Source organism: Haemaphysalis longicornis, unplaced genomic scaffold, assembly GCF_048455015.1.
Source record: "Haemaphysalis longicornis isolate Haplotype H1 unplaced genomic scaffold, Haemaphysalis longicornis Haplotype H1 scaffold_3, whole genome shotgun sequence".
NCBI classification, from domain to species: domain Eukaryota; kingdom Metazoa; phylum Arthropoda; class Arachnida; order Ixodida; family Ixodidae; genus Haemaphysalis; species Haemaphysalis longicornis.
Genome location: NW_027526335.1, coordinates 95,827,794 through 95,849,376, shown reverse-complemented (window position 1 = coordinate 95,849,376; position 21,583 = coordinate 95,827,794). Strand labels below are relative to the sequence as shown.

Below are 21,583 nucleotides of genomic sequence, written 5' to 3'. Positions count from 1 at the left end.
TATCTCTTGCATAAGAAAATTGTGGTCTTGTCAATGGGGACCTCCCACTTGACAATTGTGACACGACTCCAGTTTCGTTACGCAGAAAAGATAAAGTTGTCAAAAGCGGCTTCAAACATGACAGCTGCGACACGACCACAGTTTTGTTTCGTTCAAGAGATAAAATTTCCCTGGAGATATCAGAAGAATGTTTGTGTGAGCTCCCCTGCTATCACGCTCAGTACGCGTGAGGTATACAGTTGCTAGAAGAATACCTGCAACTGCAGCACGTGTTACCCGCATGACTTTCTCTAGCCTCGCTTGCAACCCTTGTATCTTCCCCTTCTCCATTTTCCGGGAATTGCTATTGTTCTCGTGATTCCTGTAGTGAATGTGTTTTTGCCTTATTATGAATAAAATCAGTTGTAAGCGCGCCGTCTTCACGCCGAAGTGTACGCTTCTGTGTCTATAGTCCCAGAAGCGTACACTGTTTCCGTAAAAGTCCCAGCGCCGCCTCCTCAACGATGTTCTACACAGTAGTCCGACACCATGCTTTACTTAATATAGATAGTGCTCATTGAATAAAATATTTATAGCCCTTACTGGAATTTCTCGAGTGTCTGTACACATGCAACGACTGTCATGGCTGACGGCGGTGCAGTTGGTTGTATACCCAGTGTAAATATCGCAATAAAATATTACTTATTGGTGGTTTTACTTCATGCACACGGTTTCCGTACACTTTTGCATTCTGTTTTCATTTAAAGACCATGAACCAAATCGCCCAGCAAGGCATTCTACCTTTCCTTAGTTAATTTTAAGTCGCATAAGGTGTCTAATTTGAAGCAACGCCTTGATTTCGCAAATGTGAGCCCTAGAATCATTACGCCTTCCCAAATATCGTGCAGGGCATAGAGCTTCATGCTAAAATATACAGGAGGGAAAACTTGTCGCTGCAGTCGCGTGCTCTCATGGACACCGCCATAGCAGCTGGGAGTGTTCCTCTCGTGCTTGGCTTGGCTTGCAACTTGCCTTCTTGTGGCCCCGGACGCCACGGGCAACAACATGGGCAACATTTCTTTTTCTTGTTAATTAAGGTAGCAAGAAGCGCTTAAAAATTTCTGTCAAAGAAGTTTTGTGTTAGTCGTAACCTTATTCTAATAAAATAGCTCTCTAACTAGTCCTTTAAGAACAATGATTACGGTTTATGCAGCCAGAGGCAACTTTTGAGTTGTTGGTGAGCCATGCCGAGTAAAGGTGCACCTTTACTCGGCATGGCTTCTCCACGGTACATGACGGCGCGCTCGCTGAAGCACGGCTCGCCTTGACAATAGCGCCAGATTTCAGTCCTCTATACATTAGTGCAAAACCTTTCTCTACGGGCCCGGGCTTTAGGTTTCGTTCTAGCCACGTTTCGATTTCCTTCAATTTTGAGTTTTTCTTCGCTATAGGGAGCAGATCCGCGACGATAAACTCGGCGACATTCAGAGACAAGTGATGCTATCGCATTTAGACACCATCAAAAGTGCTGCCGCCCCCATACTTTTCCGTGTTGTCTTCACCAATCAGTTGACTAGTACTTCCCGCATACGTCAAGCGCCGTCTAATGACTCGCCTGGAACATTACGATGACAACTGCTCTGATAACAACTCTGCTGAAAATGATTCGGCGTTAGGACCTTCTGGTGTGGCAGTGCAGCCATGTGCAACTCTAGGCCAGGGTTCAAGCCCTCGCAATTCCGATATTTCATTTTTGGTAAAACGGCTTCATTGTGTGTACAAAAATGTTCTCTTACATCAGGACTACGCATTTTTGTATAAATCAAGTACGTTTTACTGCGCACAGTGTATATAAATGTCTGCCGCAGAACCTGAATTTCTTTCTTGAGAAGCGGAAAAAAAGCTGCATTTTTGCAGCTGCTCCATTCCATAGGGGCGATTTCCCGTATAATCGGGTTCAACTTCCCAAGCGTTGAAGTCCCGCATAAGGGCCGAGCGCCAGGCCGGGAAGTCGCTTGTACCTAATTTACCGGCAGGTGCCCGGCGCCACTAAGGCACATGAATGCACATGGTGACTTCCACAGCCACGGTGGACGCTCAATTCGGTTACCGCCTGGGGCAGGAAAACGTTAAGATCCCCTCCACATGGGCATTTCCCTACAAGGTCAAGTAAATTCCCAAGCACAATATCTCCTGTATTGGGGAGCTTGTACCAATTTTGATTGTTGGTGCCGAGTGGTACTGAAGTGCCTGCCACACTTTCATGGCAGGTACTGGTGGGGCTCCATGGCCTTCTACAACACCCTATTGCCAGGGGGTGAAAGAGTCTGGCGGCACAGGCGGTTACCGAGTTGAGCGTCCACCGTGGCTGTGGAAGTCATCATGTGCATTCGTGTGCCTTGGTGGCACCGGGAACCTGCCGCTAAAAAAGGTACAAGTGACTCCCGGCCTGGCACTCGGACCTTGTGCGGGACTGCAACGCTTGAGAAGAAATCACTCCTATTGAATGGGACGGCTGGAAAAATCCAACTTTTTAAAGGCGTTTATCCACTTAAATTGTGACACGTTTAAGAGATGGAAGTGTGTGTGCGTTTTTGCGGTCTGAAGATTATTGTTGCGTTGACTCGGACCAGGAGCACCACCCGGATGTCAAAGCAGCTAGGGGAACAAAAGTATTGCCATTTGCACGAACAAATGGACAACACACTTTCGGCGTAAACCAACTGTCCCGGAGGAATTGCAAAGAAGAAAAAAAAGTAAACGAGAGGCACCGGTGAGATTCGAACTCACGATCTCCTGTTTACTAGACAGGCGCTTTAACCAACTAAGCCACGGCGCCGACGCGACAGAGCGGAAGAAGCGATATGGCGAAACACGGTATCTGCTCTTGAACCGGTTGCTCCCGCTTTGTATTCCACCGGCATACTTCGCGAGCGCGAAGTTGTGTCCGGCTGCAGATAATGGCGCTCTGTCCACTGCTATTTCAGACAGTTACACACGGTGCTTTTTTTTATCATAGCTTTATGTATATCCTTTTTGAAATGCGCTCCCGGAGCTCTACCACCACACAGGAAAATGCCATGGTGGCAACCTCACTAATTAGGCGAGATTCCTGCCTAATTCTCTGAGTGCAACTTTTGACAGTTTGTTTCAGTGGATGGAATGAATTCTACGAGTCCTGCTGTTCGTTCTGAAGAGGAACTATTCTGCCCTTTGTTGGAAGGTGTGCGTGTCGAGATTCCCCGAAAAGGGCGAGGTTTTCGCCCTTTATCTCACCCGTAAACAGCTCTTTGGGCACGCACCGCGTATCTTGCAAGATAGCAACTTTTGCATTTTTTTCCCAACCGACCAAACTGCTACCGCTCACTAACCCGCCAGAGTAGCTATGAATTATTCCCACGTCTGGACGAAACATAAGCCAGAGCAAAAAATAGTAAATAATAATAATTAGCAGAGACTCTGGCTGGTCCAGTTGAATAAATTCAAGACATACTGTTGTATAGCGACACGTCCGGCGCATGCGCAGAGATCAGTGGGAGTAGATGAAGTGCACATTTATATTATGAGCTGACGTAAGTCATCACAGCGAATTTCTCGGTAAAAGTGCCAGGGTCATCCGCGTATGCCGTGCGCTCTGGGGTCTGGTAATATCCCCTCTTCGTTGCGAGGTAGGCGAATAGGTAAAAAGGCTAAGTAAATATTTACGCCGAGCTTGACAAACCCCTCAAAATAACACCCATGACTGAAGGCACGAAGGCGTCCCACCCAGCTATCCCCTTCGTAAAATCCCTGACGTTCCTTGCGCTGCTAGCCTCCACGTTAACAAAGATCAATCAATCAATCAATCAATCAATCAATCAATCAATCAATCAATCAATCAATCAATCAATCAATCAATCAATCAATCAATCAATCAATCAATCAATCAATCAATCAATCAAGCGCATACAGTCACACAGACACGGCCGCACGCACGAGCGCGCGCGCACACACACACACACACACACATACACACGCAGAGAGAGAGAGAGAGGGGGAGATGGAGACGGAGAGAGGGGGAGAAATAAAGAGACAAGGGAGAGAGAGGGATAGGAATTGACGCCGCGCTTTTCACCCGTACCGGATTCATGCTTGGGCTCATTGGTGGACGGCTTCTTCAAGAGCTTGAGGCGCTCCTTGAGCGTCTTCCGGTGTTTCGTCGCCGCAGTCACGTCTTCGGTGCTGCCCGGATTGCTCGAGTCGTTCTCCGAGTCTCCTCGCTGCGAAGGAGGAACAATTGCTGAACGCAGTTTTCCAAAGCACACGCGGGGCGAATAAATTGTTCGGCAATACAACGAAGGTTTGAATTAATAAAATCAGGCAAGGGAAATTAGCTGCATTGGGCCGGGCACGTGATGCAAAGAACAGACAACAAATGGACCCTCAAATCACAGTGCCCCTTCCGCAACTCACCGCGGTGGGCCTGCTGTAGCGCCAGTGCCTGGGCGGCTCGGAGACCACGGAGGCGTCCGAGTCGTAGCCCGTGCCTCCGGTCCGGCTCCTAGTGAGGCTGCTCTGCGAGCCGTACGGCGTGTAGGCGAGGCTGTCGCCGGAGCCCCATATCTTGAGCTCGGCGCCCGTCATGCCGTGGCCCAGCGAGAGCGCCTTGGAGTGCATGGTGCCGCCGCGGGTGCGCGGGGGAGCCCGGATCACGGGTATCAGGCCGCCGCCGCCCGCCTGGTTCGCCATGTCAGTCGCCGACAGCGCCCTGCGCAGTGGTACGTATAGGCGCATACTACAGCAGTCCCTCTCGATATGAACCGCAACGCTCGCTTGCACGTGCGGCTTTACATCGGCGCATGCTAGGTTTCAAGCCACACGAGCAAGTTGTACCATTGGGTGTGCCTGGATGCTATAGCAATAACTTGCTCGAAGAAAAGTACGCATGTACTTTTTGCTCGGACCGATTTGTTCAAATTTGGGCTGAGGCCACCCCCCCAACCTGAACCCGGTGGCTCACCAATAAAGTGTTTTTCTCTCTCTCTCTTAAATAAATAAATGTCACGGACCATCATCATCACCATCATCATCGTCGTCGTCGTGATCACCACCCCCACCAACAACAACGACAACCACATTGGTGCCATCATTGTCGTCGCCAACCACAACCCCATTACCCCCACCATCATCAACAACAACATAGGTGCCCTCATCCTCGTCAACCGCATCATCATCATGATCACCACCACCACCACCAACAACAACAACCACATTGGTGCCAGCATTGTCATCGCCAACCACAACCCCACTACCCCCACCATCATCAACAAGAACATAGGTGCCCTCAACCTCGTCAACCGCATCATCATCATCATGATCACATGTACCTCACTAACCAATAAGGATTTAAAGAACCAGTTCAGTCGCTCACAAGGGGCGGGATGAAAAACCCTCTCCACATACGGGGCAGTGGTGATCATGAGCGTATATTAGTGACCTGTTATTGTATTCTACGCTCTTTCCAACTGTTTCTAAAAAAAGTAAACGATACGAATGTCAGAACAGTGATTAGGTGGAAGACGAACGCAGTCATTACCGCAAGGTCGGCAACTTGCAACAATCGCATTGTAAAAACGCGGCGCAGAAAAGCAAAGCCGACAGCGCAGTTATGATGTTGATTTATTTTTTTGTCTCACTCGTGTTTCCGTGCTGTTTTTGTAGGACACACAGAAGTAGCTTGCGTGAACTGAAGTTCTGTTAGCAATGAAGACAAGTCGGCTGTGTGAGCGAGAGGTAGATAAAACTTATCTTTCATGATACCTGTAAAACTATAAAAAGCCTTCTTGCGGAACTAGTTCTTTCTTTCTTGCTTGGCGACTTCTGCAAACGAACTCGGAACTCGTACCCCAACCCGGTTGCGTACGACCATCCTGGGCAATATTCTGACAAGCGCCACCAATGCAAGGACAGGGCAGACCTAGCACACATGCTGTGGGCCTGCCCACAGGCCCAGGGGACAACGTTAGGCCGCAACATCGCTAGTGAAGAGAAATGGGAGGCCGTATTGCTCAGCTCAGACCCAGCGAATCAAGTCGGGGCCATTCAGCTGGCCGAAGACGCTGCCAGAGCCCGAGTGCTCTTGGTTGACATCCAGGATTACAGGCTGTTATGCAATAAAGTTTTCTCTCTCTCTTTCTCTCTCTCTCTCTCTCTCTCTCTCTCTCTCTCTCTCTCTCTCTCTCTCTCTCTCTCTCTCTCTCTCTCTCTCTCTCTCTCTCTCTCTGACGACCTGATACGTAGACATGAAACAGGACACGGCGTCCTGCGTCCTCTGGCATTTGTCCTTTTGTTCTGCGCAGGCCTATTCTCCTTGTCGGCAGGGAAGGTTAATGGTTAAAATCAGTCTTCCTATTTCAGATTTTAACGATCATTTATTTTTATTTGCGATTTTCTTTAGTACAACTGAAAATGGATGGTTCCGTGGCAAAGGCAATATTCACCTGACCGATACAACATCTTCCACCGGCGGCAGCCATTTTCGTAAAAGCAAGAGCTGTAGTGTTCACAGCGTTTGGAGCTTAATAAGGAACCCGGCGGCCATCGAAATAATCCTGGGTATCCTACCGCTAGTATATATTCAACCGTAAACCTCTACTACGCAAGCAGCAGGCTTACTCATAGAAATTAAGAAAGTAACATTGAACGGAATAAAGGAAAGATAGAAAGACGGAAGAAAAGAAAGGAAGATATAATGAAAGAAAAAAGATATACCCAGGAGGAAAGGGAAAAAAACTTGTAAAATCAAGAAACGGATGGACGCCCCTGTCGCTTACCTTCGGAATGATGTGGTTCGCCTGATCATGTCTTCATCCCTGACAGGCTTGGAAACTTCTCTCAACCGCTCCGTCCTCTGAGTGACCTGAACAGGGATACAGGCACAAAAAAAATTTTTAAAAAAAGGTGTGCCGTTACGCTGCAACCCTGGAAGATGATGCTTTGAAGCATGAATCTGACGGATTGCGTTGCATAAGGAAATAAAAAGAAAAAAAAAGGTAGAAATTAGTTTTTTGTTAGGCATCTCCCAAACACTTTTAAGGTTACTAGTTTTTTGTCTTGCTTTAAATTGTTACCACTTTATAAGTTCGCCGTGGGGAAGTGTCTGATTCTGCTGCTCGTTTCAGGTCTCAAGACAATGCATAAAACTTAAGTGCTCGACTAGAGACGCTCCTCGATCCGCAAAAGTGCACGCGTTCCGTACCACCGGCGACCCACAGAGCTTCCGAGCGTGAAACGATCATTTTTGAAAACGCACCTTCTCGTCGATTTGCGGATCCCACCTACCTCGCGATTTTTATTTCTCGAACCCGCGACACTCCCCGTTATTAACTAACCGGCTTGAAAATAAAGAAAAGGAGAATACAAGCCGCAAGCAATAGTGCAGTAAAAGTCAGCTAGATGACCATGTCTTGGACGGCTGGGGACCGTTCCTCTTATACGGGGCTAGCATTCATCCCACGTACGCGTACGTGGAAACTTTAATTTAATTCAGAGTTCGCATTTCGCTTTGTTTCAGTTTTCCGAAGTCGTGAGCGAGTTTTGCAAGGCTCTGCGGATTTCCGAGAACTCTCCCATTGCCTGTCATCCCCTAATATGCGATATTATGTTGCTTCCGCCGCTTTTTAATGCATTCGACAAGTGTGAAACGCGCAAAAGCCAATAAAGTTGTCTGAAACACAGCTTTTTGTACCTCTGGACTACGGCACGTTTTCCCGAACTAATGAAGGGGCAACTAACTACCATGACTGAAGTATAAAACGACTACTCCAATCCATACTGTGGTTTGACGCCTCTGCGTTGGCACTCTTCAGAAATTGCCTGTTGAGGTAGACTTTCCTGTTATCGACACACGCGTTGCAACCTGTCCTAAAGAAGCCCGTTCCCGTAAGTCTTCTTCTTTCACTTCAGCTGTGACGTCAGTGTTACTGCCAAAACTTCAACACTGCTTGACTTTACGCGCCGAACTGCGCACAAAACGTGGGGCAGCCAGCCCTCATGAGTTCGAAGAATGAGGGAGGGAGAACAGGTGCATGACTTCAGCCCGTTTAGATCCGAATAAAAAAAAGCCATAAAACCAGCTCGCATAAGTGACGCCATCAACCCATCCTGACGTCATAGCTCCGCTTTGAGCTCCGTTTACAGATGACGTCGTACTCGGGCTACCTAGCGCGCTTGCCTGGTCTAGCTGCAGAATCGCAGACAGCAAGACGCGGTTCACGAGACGTCATCGTCCACGGCCGACGAAAGGCTGCTCGAAATATATGTGACGCCGAGGTTAGTCGGGCACAAGCAGCACCCTCTGTCAGCCGACGCAGTGTGAGCGACACAGATGGCGGTCGCGCTCGTCTGGGGCCGGCTGCGTGATGGGCGCCACGCCAGAGATTCAAATCCCCACTCGTCTGGCTGCATTTTAACGCCGCCTTTGGGCGGACTCCAGTGCACTCCCGACTTACGCACGTCGCAGTCAGGGTTGGCGATGCGGGGAAAATGTGAGGTAAACATCGCATAGGAAAACACATTGCGTCGTGCTTATGAAACGAGTTTGGGGTGTGACCTTCTGCGGAAGCTCGTGATTCCAATTTACGTTAGTCATTGCTAGACAAATAGGGAGAGAAGAAATATTTTAATTGGCTAGAAAGTATGAGTGGAACCCTAGTCCGGGATGCCATGTTTTACCCTAACCGTTTTCGTCCGGGTCACCAGAATGGTCCGGTCTAGTGTCACTACATAAGGGTACAGAGTATGGGCACTCCTCTCTCCTATTGTTCCGTGCCGCCGCCGTGATCATTGGTCAATTCGCATCACGCAACATTTGTTTACACTGCGACGGTTCATGGGCCCCACCATTTTGTTGTTTATACGTTTTCTGTCGGTCAACTGTGGTAGTCTCATCTTGTCCTTCCTGCTCTGCGGCTGCGACGAATGGCGTCGTTCCGAACGCGAACCAAATATAACGCGCTTCGCAGCATTTCAGCAGAAGAAGTGTGTTCGAAGATGCCGTGTTGTTGCGTCTTCGGCAGTGTTGTTTACAAATGACCTCGTCAAAGTTAACGGTGAGGCCGCAGAAGCGGCGATCTCGCAACGCTGATAAACACCAAAATGGCCGCCATTGCTAACTTGCGTGACTAAGTAGCGGTACTCTGTATCTTATCTAGTGACCCTAGTCCGGTCCTTTAGACAACAGCTGATCAACAGTGGCTGCGTTCTGATTCGCAGACAGCTTGGTAGACAGCTTACGACGCAGTCTAACTAGACGTCTAAAGAAATATGTATTGGAACGGTGCAGCGGTCCCGAACGCAACACCAACGCAGACGACAATCTCGTAGCAGAGATGTTGAGCAACACAAACCGCTGGTTTCAAAAATAATATTACCGTTATAAGTAGAAACATTACGTGATTCAAACATTAAGCAAAATCACTTTCACCACTAGTGAATTATACTAATCATCTGAATAAAAGAACAAATGCTTTTTTACAACATTAATACGCAAAAGGTGGCGCTGGCGTCATTTAATAGTTTAGACAGAAAGGTAGCCTGCATCGTTGCTGACTTTGGGTGCGTCCCAATTTCCCCTTTAGACGGCTTGGTTGCCTTTGAGGCCGTCTCCACCGTCTCCACGAAGCAGTCTTCGATCCCTGCTTCGTTCGAATCGGAACGGGGCTTAACATGGCGGACTGTCCGCGAAGGCGGTAACGAAGCCGTATAATGGGGAAATTGAAACGCACCCAGTGTCTCCCACAGCTCGCGAAAGGAACGGGTGTAGAGGGGTGGTAGGGAGAGATGCATGCCGTAATGCAGGAAGCTGTTGCCGCACCTTCTGGAGCGTGGCCACTAGGTCATCCTTGGGCGTGGAGCCGCCCGTGCGGAGCGGTCTCTGGGCCGCCTTGGCCTTTCCCTGGTCGGCGGCGAAGATCCCCTCGAGACTGACCAGCTCGCCCATCTTCCTCACGTCCTCCACCAGGTCCGTGACGAGCGCTTGGACGTCCTGCGTGGCCCCGGCCCGGTACCGCAGGTCCTCGCGGTCCCGCTCCAGCCGCTCCTTCTCTCGCCTCAGACGGTCGTACTGGGTCTTGAGCCTCTCGTGCGTGTCCTTCAGCTCCTCCAGGTCCGTCTGCAGCTGCGGGAGGAGAGAGAGAGCACAATTAAGTCAGTAGTGCTACTGCACCGGAGCCCGCACGTGCATAAAAGAAGCCGGCTTTGTAAAGGAGTACCAGCACGGAAGAAATTCCGACACCAGCTTGGGTGTCTTTCAGCAACCGTGGACTAAAAGCAGAAAGAAGAAAGCTTTTGACTGCGTCGCTCGTTCAGTATTATGTAGGTTTCTTGAAAACGTTAGCTGTCAATTTCTTTGCTTGGAAACACTGGAAACGGCCACAGACATGGCCGATGCGCCACAGACACGGCGCGGCTTGTGTAATTGCGCTCGCACGCCGAAAAAAAAAAAAAAAAACACCGGTGTGCGTCGTCTGCTCCGTTTCAACCCGATTCTCAATGGTGGCGTCAACAGAGAAGTCATTAATCGCACTCACACTGTACTCGAGGCATCACTTTGCGTTCGGTGGAGTAGAGTTTGGAACGTCCGACGCAGATCATGTGCTTAGCACGGACAAGTAACGCCATCCCGCGGAGCCCGACGTTACCGGTGACGGCGCACTCACATGGTTGCCTGCACGCGTGCCACGCCATTGAATACAAGCTATATTTAATATTACATATATTTTGACTGTGATCATGGACCTATTCGTAGCCACGTTTTAAAGAAATGAAGCTGCTCAACGGTCTAGTTAAGCTACTGCGCGTCCGGGCCCAAAATGAAGATTTCGACGGTAATAAGACAAAGGTATGCTATTGTAATTGGTTGCGCCACAGGTAATAGTGGTCGAGTACACAACGAAAATAGCATAAGGCAGCAAAATTGAAATTTTCTTAAAAAATTAATCATAAGTACTTTTTGGTAGCGTCAAGCTTAGCACATGACCACTCCTTTGAACTCATGATCGTTTATTTGGTATTTGACGAGTAGCCAGCCCCTTAGTTCACGTAGACGCTAATCGCCGAATCCGTTCATTTTCGCCAAGAAAAGAAGTTGCGAAATTTTAGTGAGAAGTTGGTTTGCTTAACCATGTTTTGCGGGGAAGCTTAAGTTACTCATCCAAGGCACGTGAATACAAGCATCAAGAACCGGTTCGTCGCTTTGTTACCGGCGATTACGAGACGACTCCTTTTTACTGAGAGCTGATTGCAAAGCGGGTGATTCACCTTATTTCTCGGCCGCCCAAAAACAACAAACAACGGTAGCAAATGTAAACCTGCGTCCTTTTTTAAAAAAATTACTTTTTCCCTCATTTTTTTTTTCAGCTGGCCCTCTGTGCAGAAAAGACCTGCTCCTGAAGCAACTATTTATATGTCATTCGTGTGGGAAGCCTCCGGCTCATTGTGCCTGCCTTTCTTTTTCTTGTATAGGAAAGCTTAAAGCGACTTTTTTCCAGTTTTGTGCGTGACAAGTCGATCGTTAACTCAGACAGAAAGCTCAGAAGAACGCGCCCTTCTAGACCCTCTGCTTAGCCCACACCAATGGCACATACTTCCTCCCAGTGGTGACGTCAGCAAGGACGATGAATGTAAAACAAAAGAAAGCCATCTTTATTGCGGAAGCTAACATCAAATCAACAACGTCCACAACCGACACGACCCTGCAGTCGTGTGAAGTGCGTTCTACATGGTGCGAATATACTTGCGAATTCACAGGTAAATTCGCACCATGCAGAACGTGCTTGACCTCACAGGTTAGTACATTCTAAGGCTACCGGAAGGATGCTGCAAGCTCCTCAGCTCGAAAAGCGTCTGTTTTGGGTGAGGGGGCCGTTGGAATTTTTAACGATATACATGACGTCACAACGAGAATCAAATGCCATTGTCGATGTCTCGACCGGAAGTTCTGTCAACCCCGATCGCGGTTATAAAACCACTGCCGCTGACGTTATCAACTATCGCGTCCGTACAGTGAAGTAGCAGCAGGTAGGCATCGGATCATCACCAAAACGGGCTGAGAAAGCTCACTTGTGAGTGAGTGAGTAAGTGAGTGAGTGAGTGAGTGAGTGAGTGAGTGAGTGAGTGAGTGAGTGAGTGAGTGAGTGAGTGAGTGAGTGAGTGAGTGAGTGAGTGAGTGAGTGAGTGAGCAAACGGGCGGACCTATAGCCTCGCGAGGAGTTCCGGCAATTGCTGCACCCTAGTGGCACCTTTAAAACTATTCGCGGCCAATCACCAAGTCACAAAAGTTCTGGACAAGGCGCAGAATGTCGCCCAGCAATTCAATGTCCGTTCGTAAATGCTATGTCGGCGAAAGGAGAACGCGGGGTGACTCTTCTTGGAAGTAATTTTTTTTAAATAAAGCTGAGCACTCCATCGCACGCATTGGGCAGTCCACTAAAAAATATCTGACGTCACCAAGCACACTGGCACGTTGGACACCGGGGCAATGAGGTGGTCAATCATGTCTCGCTCTGTGAGAATCGGTCCTAATTCCCCCCTCTATCAACCCTTTCCCCTTTGCCGCACACGCACTTATGTTGTTATTATGATAGCTGTGTTTTGTCACTTTTTTGCAGAAGGACCTTAAAATTCTTTAGGTCTCCTCAAGGACGATGTCTGAGCTGCTACACAGCGAGCCTCTTGCCCCTAAGGTTACTCAACTGTGCCCTAAACTGGTTTTGATTAGTTTTCCCGAAGCAACGTACACTACAATGTTTGGTGGTGCTCTTAATACGCACTGGAAGGCGGCAACAAGGTACTTACTTCGAGGATGTCTTTGGAGACGTCGTCCTGTCCTCCTTCGACCTTCTTGCGCAGGTCCTGGATGGTTTTGGACGAGGCCTCGCGCTCCGCCTCTCGATCGGCCTCAGCCTTCAGGAAGCGCTCCTTGAGTTCTGCCAGGGCCGTCTGGGTGTCCGCGAGCACCTTCTGCAGGTCGGTGCGCTCCTTCTCCCAGGCGAGCTCGAGCCGCGTCTTGGCGTACAGCTTTGCCGAGCCACGGCTCGCCTCCAGGATGTTCCGCTCTTCGTACTGCAACGACGAGAGGGATCTGTGGCTGAAGCCGAGTCCGTTCGAGTGAACACGGCATCACAGCGTATTAAACAAGGTGGCGCAACTTGCATTAGTGGTGCAAGGCTGGAGAAACACCAAGGATGGCCTCCCCGCTCCTTTCGTCGGAGACCCGGCTGTTGCACCTACCATGGAGTTCCGAATTTGCCGCTTGAAGTTTTCCATGACTGGCAGGCCCGCATAGTTTTGCGCGCAGCTTTCCACATTTCTCCCAAAGTGGACCGCGTTAGCACGCGCTAGAACCCGCGGCAACCGGCTTTGCGAACTCGGTTTCTGCAGCGCGAACTCGGCGTCTGTGCTCCCCGCTTCAGGCGCGAACGCATGTGAACTGGCGAGTAGAAGAGGACGCGAGAGATAACGCCAGGAACGTTGGGCAGAATATCTCGAAGGTCGAGCCGGCCGACGCGGAAAGCTCCTCACGAGGCGCACACTCACGTGCGCTCGGTCTCTTTTCTTGGTACTTTTTTCCGGCAACGCTACACGGCGGAACCAAAAGCTTAAACAGCTCTGCTGATAATGAATGTATGAATGAATGACTTTTATTCAGGAAGAGCCCTGAGGCCCTGGTGTGCTGGTGAAAAAAATTGGGTCGAAAGCCAATGTGAAGTTTCAGCCGTAATTTTTGATTTACGATTACGGTAGCGAGTAGCACAGTCTCCTAAAGCTTAAAACGCATTGTGGCAATGATGACAATAACCGCATAAAAAGTGCCGAAGCGTAGTTTCTTTTGTAGACTAAAACCGCGTTCACCTCTACATTCAGCGGGTATCGCCCCGCCGTAATAGATGGACCGCATTACGAAGCGCGTCACGCACAGAACCGGTTGCTCACACGAGAATGAAGAATTCATCCGGTGCTTCCTTTCATTTACTGTTACAAAAAAAAAAAAAAAAAAGCTTCCTTTCATTTACTCCGGAGCAGCTGTGCTTGTGGTGTAGTGGTTATCACATCCGCCTAACACGCGGAAGGTCCCAGGTTCGATCCCTGGCAGGCACATAAACCTTTTTTGCTTTGTTGCGTTACTTGTTTGCATTTTATTTCCACTTCCGTAAGGATATCGATGTGCACGTTGCTGGTCAATTTTATCTTTTTTACGTTGTCAATTACAGCGCACTTCAGCAGGTAAGAGGTGCGTCGCCGGGTCGCGTATTTGGCAAACCTAGCCGCCTATACACGCATCTTACGTTCGCCTCTTTATTGCATCGTACTAGAAGACTCGCATAACCTACAAACGTGTTGCTATAGGCTACAAAGACCCAAAATATGCCAAAATCTCCTTATTATTGACAATAATGCGTACAACTCACCTAAGAGAATATGTCGCAGCAAAAAAAAAAGTCGTTTCTACGAAAGAAGTTAGAGCCACTCGCTGTCGAATTCCCCGGGCCGTTAGCATTGAAAACCCCTAGACCCCAGATGATTTTGTTTCATGGCCGGTCTTCGACAACAACAAAGGCTGTTTAGCAGTCTCTCAAAACAATAGAGTGTTCCAAGCGAACCAATAGATGGAGCTAGGGTAGGGGGGTGCGTCTAGGCGGCCAGGTGTGCCAATCACGCCGTCGGGTAGAGGGGGGGTAGAGCTCCCTGGGTTCCTTTTTATTTGAATGCATTGGCTAATAACAACAGTAAAGGATTTCCCAGGGCTTCAGAGCGTCCAGTTCAATGGCTTGACAGCATCCAGTTAAGGGAATGCAATGATAAAAATAGGAGTGAAAAGACAGACAGAAAACATCACGAGACTCACCCAGCAGGGGCGCGAGGAGACATCATTCAAAGGCCGATTTAACAAAGGAGTCTTGCGGTGGCCGAGATAAAATTGTGAATCAGGCAGTAAATTCTTTCGGAAGATAAAGAGCAGATGCCGTTCCCTTCCTCGTAATCTGTGGAGCGGAACGGAATTGACCCTAGACGAAGTGGAGAAAGCCTCCGCCGTCTTATGGGCAAAACAGGTTCGTCTCGGCTTCACTGATGTCATTCAGGGTTTATCGAACAATCATGACGGTGCTAGAGCCGGTATACGAGCGCACTCACTTGGTTCAGTTTGGACTTGAGGTTGGACAGCTGTATCTCCCACGAGCTCTTATCGGCGTCCATCTGGATGCGCAGCTTCCGGTTGTCCGTCAGCGATTCCTCCAATTGGTTCTTGAGGTCGTCGGCGTAGGCCCGGAGCTCTTCGGACTTCTTATGCATAGCGTCGAACTGAAACCAGGTACAAAGGGCGCATTTGGGTTACTCGCCCTTCGGGAGTCTCTAAGTCAGGGCTCCGGCACTAAAGCTTTTATTGTACGTCAAGGAGGAAACGGGGGTGAACTCCTCGGAAATCACAGAGTGACCATAACTCTAAGTGCGGTATCTTTCGCGGCAATAGATGGAAGAAGTGGAGCAGGTTCTGTGGAGAGGACAGGGAATATTAAAGACGATAGTCTTTCCTGGGCTACCTAAACGCGGAAATTTAGGTCTGCCTGTATGTTTGTTTGTCTGTGACTCGATTCAGTCACTAGGCCAAACTGAAAGTGAATCTGCGCAATAGTCTTTTATGCCCACAGACAAATATAAACGTCTAAGACCGGTGTTAATGTTCATAGTTGTCGATATTGTTGAACAAGAACAAGACATTACGCAAATATGAGGCAGAAAATCAATGCATACGTGATATTTGCAGTGCTCTTTTATTAAACAATTAACGGATGCTTGGTTTATGAGATAGCAAATAAAATACTACGTCAACTGCAGAAAACCGTCGCCTTCAATTGCCCGCGCAGCCTGGCGGCATTTTAAAAAAATCGAACGGCAACAACAACGAAAAATTCCGCTAGTAAGGTTCCACGTTCCGCTTGGAACACTCGTGGAGTGGGGCAACGTGGTTCTATAAATGTTTAGTCGGGTGCTACGATTCACGCGCGTCTCCTCCGTACGGCGGCGCCGGCATCAAGGCCGGCTTGGAGCCGTGGAACGCGGTAAATTTAAACTGACTTGAGCAAACCTCTAGCGTGTTATCTTGGGAGGAACGATACGGGAGAGGAACAGCATGAGGTGAGCGGGAAAGAGAAGGGAAGCCTTTGCTTGGCAGGGGCACCAGCCGACTATCGTCTTCCTACGACCTTTGCAACGAAAGGAGGATATACGCGGCCATTTTTATAATAGGAGGAAAGGAGGAGAGGGCGGTCGAAGAAACACATCCTTTAATGCCACTTCACACTCTCTCTTTACACGGAGACCCCCGCCGTGCCCATTTTGTGGCGGCACAACCAAGACGGCAATCTGGGGGAGGGAAGGGGGAAAAGGTGAATGGAGAAGTAAAGGACATGTGGACGTGCGGACAGCATCAAGTAATACGGGCGAACTTTGCGAGTGATATCGCGTTTAAGACAGCGGACAGCTTCGCACAAAATTATATTGCCTTTGAACAGAATGTCAAAAAAAAAAGGGGGGGGGGGGCACTGAGTGTAGGGAATGCGTTCACAAATTCTAGGTAAAGCTAAGTTCGACAAACCATAGAGAACTACCTCTCCTTTTCATTAGGGCGCTGGTGCCCTGCCGAACCACCGACAATTTATCGGACAATATGGCTTCAGATCGTTTCACATTCGTGTTCTTTAGTCCTTCTGGTTCCTTAATGCTTCAGTTCCACGTGCAGGCCACGACATTACGTTCCCACGGACAGTTCATTGGGAAGACACATTGAACCTTCGAAGCGAAGCTGGGATACTAACGGTACTCCATGACACGCATCTTTCTTCCTGGGCACACCTGTGTTCGACCACGCAAGTCAGTACTTCCCCCGGCTGTCCTCCCTCGAGCACGACGACAAGGGGTTCTTTGCCAACGGGCACTTCTGCGGCCAAGTTCCGTACGTGATGGGCAAATCGCGAACAGTCCGCCTGCTATTTGATTCCCTATCTATGGTACTTCCAGTTTTATTGAAGCCTATTTTGATTGTAAGGATGTTAAAGGCGGATGTTGGATACAAAGGAAAGGACGATGAGTTTCGTCAGTACGTTTCCACTCCTCCCCCTCCATATGTTGCGTAATATCACTATTCCCCTTTAAGTGTCCCATCAGGAACCTCGGGAAGGCCACACCACACTATAAACGGTACTAATAACGCGGCGTCGGATTGTGAAGTAGTGCTGCTAGTCTTTAATGTCCCTTTGAACATATCCCAGTACCACAGGGATGAAAAAGAGAATGTAGATGCTCCCACCAGCCGCTTTCCCAAGCCTTGACAAGACATTGCGCCATTGTGCTTAAAAGAAAGAATAACCGTCATCATTATCGTTTTTCTGGATGACTGGTACTGCCTGTCCGGTGTTAAGAGAGTAAGGATTGGCGCTCGGCCATTGTACAGCCGCTGCAGTAAAGCCCATCTCGAGCCTTCCCGTACCGCTTCTTTGCCCCTGGAGCGCTCCCGCCGCGCGGTGTTGCTGCGCAGCTGCTCGATCTCCCTGGCGGCCTCGTCGAGCTTCTCCCGGCACTGGTCCCTCTCGCGGGCCAGCGAGGCCACCTGCGCCTGCAGCGCCTGCAGCTCGCCGCTCATGAAGCTCACGCGCCCTTCGTAGTCGGCCCTGAGCGCCGCCTGCTCCGCCTTGTGCACGTGGCCCGAGTGCTCGAGACGCGCCCGGAGCTCTTGCTGCTGCATGCTCTGCTGCTGGGTCGCCGGAGGCCGGTTCGGCTGCTGAGCGTTGTCCGCCTTGGTCCCGCCCACGGTGAGCGTGCGCAGGTGGCGCTCGGAACGCTCCAGTTCGGCGACCCGCTTCATCAGCTCCTCGTTCTGCAATGAGAGACACCAGGGGGGGGGGGGGGGGGGGGGGACAAAATAGAATATGAGAGAAAGCGGGAGTGAAACAGATCCCCCGCAAATGTCACCGAGCAAATTGAGAGTCAGGGACAGCGATAAACCAACGGCAATTAATTAAACCTCTGTACAATGCTTGTTCGTGCGAATGTGGTAATGGTACCACTCCAAAATTACTTGAGCGTCGCTTCGAGCATGCCATAATGCTACGTTGTTCTTTTGAAATGGATCACTGTATCGAGCCGCTTGCCCTTTCTTCACGGCGCTTACGTGTCTCCCAAGAAAGTTTTGTTCTCTCTTCGGCGTCATGACTGATAATTTTCGCGTTCACTTCTACTTAACTGCACTACCCTGACGCCCCTGGTGACAACGTGGATGGTGAGGTTTGTTCCCCTTACTTTAATTCTGGTGATACCGCTTTTGGTGACACCGCTCTCTGAAGTGACGGGTGCATCTGACTCCCCTCGGCACCGGTCGGAACATCCTTCATTCGTCAGTAGAGCAACGTTGACCAGTTATCATAAATTCTAGGCTACATTACCAATTGGAACGCGAATGCCCATAACCTTGTGTTTTTATAACGTGACAGTAGGCCTGGATTTTCCCCCAGTCGTAATAGCAGCAAAACTAAACAACGGTCAATACTATTTTTCCTGCCGAAGTGTCTCCAGCGATGCTCGAAGGTTACACTCCAAAGTTTCACTTTTTTTTTATATCGCCAACTCACACTCACAAGCCCACTGAAATAAAGTATTGAAAGCGTGGTTTTACGGATTGGTTTTTGTAGACTGTGACCTGAGATATGTACTGAGAATACAGCGACAGTTGGCTGAGATATCCGCAACATTCCGGTATCCCTGCGAGGAAAATACATTCAATGAGAAATGCTACTTAAGACATCGTCAAGGTGAATAAGACCGCTCAGAGTTTAAAAGTGGCTATCGGCGTCCTAGTGGACTGGGCGTGTTCTTCTTCTTCTTCTTGGCCTGCTGTAAGGCGGCAAGACCGTGGCGGGGAGTAGAAGGGCTCACTTCACTGCAGCCACCAGGGACATGCAAAAAAACCACCCTTAGAGGGTGATGAGAAAGGTAGGCAACTACCGTGATCGTCGTTGTTTTGGAACCTGAGTGATCACATCTGCGTCTTTCAGTACACTTTAACAAAATACATAAGCTCCGAAACAAAGCCTTTTTAAAGTATTCACTCCACCGAAGGACCAGTCATACAAGTACCGCAAGCTAGTAATGTTATAAACAACTGTTAGGTGAACAAGCCACTGCTCCTCCTACGGCTTGACATTAAGTTAATAATGACGTTATAAGTTAAGCATCAGTCAAACCGGATCATTTTAGCTAATCTTCTACTTTATGCAAGTCATGTGTTTCCGGACTTACTATGTTGCATATTCTCAGAATATTTAAAGAAATCTGCGCAATTAGATCAACGAACAACAGAGATCTACGGTAGCATCCTGGGCATGTTGGTACTCCATAACTAGATAAAACAATTGCGCAATAAAGGGGAGACACGGACGAAGTGAAGACGGACACACACGGCGCAACACACGGACACACACAGTGCGCCGTGTGTGTCCGTCTTCGCTTCGTCCGTGTCCCCCCTTTTTCGTGCAATTATTTTATTTAGTTATGAAGATCTAAGCGTAAGACAAGTGTAATGTTGGTCTAAAAAGCGGTAAGCTGCTTGTTAAGCCGGGGCTTGTGCCTTCCAAAGCTCACCTTTCTCCGAAGCTTTTCTTTCTCTTCCCGGAAGCACCGGTCAGTTTTCTTGAGTTCTTCAATAATGGCATCTCGCTCGTTCAGGTTGGAGCGCATTCGATTCCTCTCCGCCTCGATGTCCTTCAGTCGAGTCACCCTGGCCTCCAGCTCGCGTATCAAATTCTGCATGAACGAAAATCAAACGGATCCATGTTAAGCAGCTGAGCTTGGTTTGAACGCATGGCTATATGCACCATTGTTATACCGTCACAGCCGGCTCCGGAAAACGTTGCAGTGTCAAAATAACTGGTTTAAATTAGGATGACCGTTACCAGCAGTACATGTTTCCTTCGTGGTACCTCTAAAAGAGAGCAGTAGGCGTACAGTAAGAATAATAAAATTCTTTCGGTGCAGTCATATTGCACGAAAAAACTATTACGGTTGTCACCTTAATGTGGACGTTGATGGCCGAGCGGACCCAGAGACTTGTGCATTGATGGTCACTGAAGAAATGCATTAATGAGTGATTGAGGGACTGACAGTGTGACAGAACGTAACACCAACTAGACCAATCAGTAACCAATCAGAAAAACCAATTCGTTCGTCTGATTGGTGACTTTATTGACACAGGGTATATTTAACTTGTAGCGAAGTTTTTTCTATTCGTTTTAGAGGGATCTTCGCTCAATCAGGCCATCATCTAGTTTCAATTTGATCTTTAGGAACGATGTGTCCGATGTCGGCAGCGCCGCATCGAGAGCAGCATGACTTAACTATCGGTCGAGAATGCGGGACCGAATGTACAAGAATGTGCGAAAGTGCTGTCGTCTCCGATGTGTATACAGTCAAATGCCTGAATAACAAAGGGCGTGTGACCGCGATAACTGTTCGTTATACACTTCACTTAATTATATGCACCGCCCACTTCATTGACCCTCTATAAAGCAGATAAGCATACTGAGAGAAAGAATAATCAGATTTAAACTGAAATAGGCAAAAAAAAAAGTCGACAATTTTCTTCTGCACAGTAGTATGACATGCTGAATGTGCAACCACCACCGAGCTGATGCTGTAGACGTTAACGGTGTGCTGCGGCGCGAGGTCAAGGAGAGACGAGATATATATCTGCAACGCGTCAAATGCCGCTACCGCTTCACGGGTACTCATAACGCTTGTTTCCTGTGCAAACGCTTCATCACTGATAGTCTGATCATTTTTGGCGTCCCTTTTCTCTGTGATGGCCTCCACGATGTCGTCAGTTGTCAGGTCAGAGCAAACCAGGACCCATGGTCGTCCGCCGAGACGTAATCGTCAGCCGTCACAACCTATCCTGCGGAGCAACACGCACCATGCGTGTTCATTGATTCCTGCATCCCCGGGGCCGAACTGGATGACTCACGCCCGTCGGCACACCAATCAGCTGCGCGTTACCACGTGCCCGGCTAGACGTATTCGCTATCAAACTACAATTCCGCGATTGGGAACTCATTAACTTCTTTGTTGAACAGGCAAATTTTCTGTAGAGGTCTTCACTGTAGTGGCGTTTTTAATACATAGGGAACGTAGGAATGTGCAGCCAGGCCATATGGAATGCTTCTTTGTACAGGCTATTTCGTAGTAGAAGCGTTCGTTGCAGCGAAGTTTAACTGTAGTTCGCAGCATCTTATAAAAATGACCATACCAGTTGAATGGCAAGGTGCAGTTAACACAACGATAACTTTGTTTTTTTCTTAACTCTGTCACGCCACTGCTACCACCATGTAGCGCGAAAGTTGAATGTTTTGCAATATGCCTTGAACTTTTTTCAGTGAATGAAACGACTTTCGGACGTATACCATGGGGCGAGTTACCGAGGGTTAATTCTTTTCTAATTGAATGAAGTTGTCATTTGACTTCATGGCCTCTTTAGGCGCAACGCAGAAAGTTACAGACCACAGACACGCCCACGGAGCTC

The 21,583-nt window shown here is 48.8% G+C and overlaps 1 protein-coding gene and 2 non-coding genes across 3 annotated transcripts in view; 1 reads left to right on the top strand and 2 right to left on the bottom strand.

Annotated features, from left to right (window-relative positions):
- LOC144174903 (uncharacterized) overlaps nt 1–21,583 on the bottom strand; it is a 59,392-nt gene that overhangs the window by 5,450 nt on the left and 32,359 nt on the right. Inside the window, exons 12-19 of the mRNA XM_077703882.1 lie at nt 19,651–19,812; nt 17,504–17,890; nt 15,151–15,318; nt 12,814–13,080; nt 9,833–10,135; nt 6,792–6,877; nt 4,432–4,726; nt 4,100–4,238 (exon numbers count right to left, since the gene is read on the bottom strand). Coding sequence (XP_077560008.1) covers nt 4,100–4,238; nt 4,432–4,726; nt 6,792–6,877; nt 9,833–10,135; nt 12,814–13,080; nt 15,151–15,318; nt 17,504–17,890; nt 19,651–19,812 — 1,807 coding nt within the window. The remainder of the gene's footprint in view (nt 1–4,099; nt 4,239–4,431; nt 4,727–6,791; nt 6,878–9,832; nt 10,136–12,813; nt 13,081–15,150; nt 15,319–17,503; nt 17,891–19,650; nt 19,813–21,583) is intronic.
- Nucleotides 2,745–2,818, bottom strand: Trnat-agu (transfer RNA threonine (anticodon AGU)). Its single transcript has one exon. It is a non-coding gene; the product is annotated as a tRNA-Thr (tRNA).
- Nucleotides 14,043–14,115, top strand: Trnav-aac (transfer RNA valine (anticodon AAC)). The gene has a single exon. It is a non-coding gene; the product is annotated as a tRNA-Val (tRNA).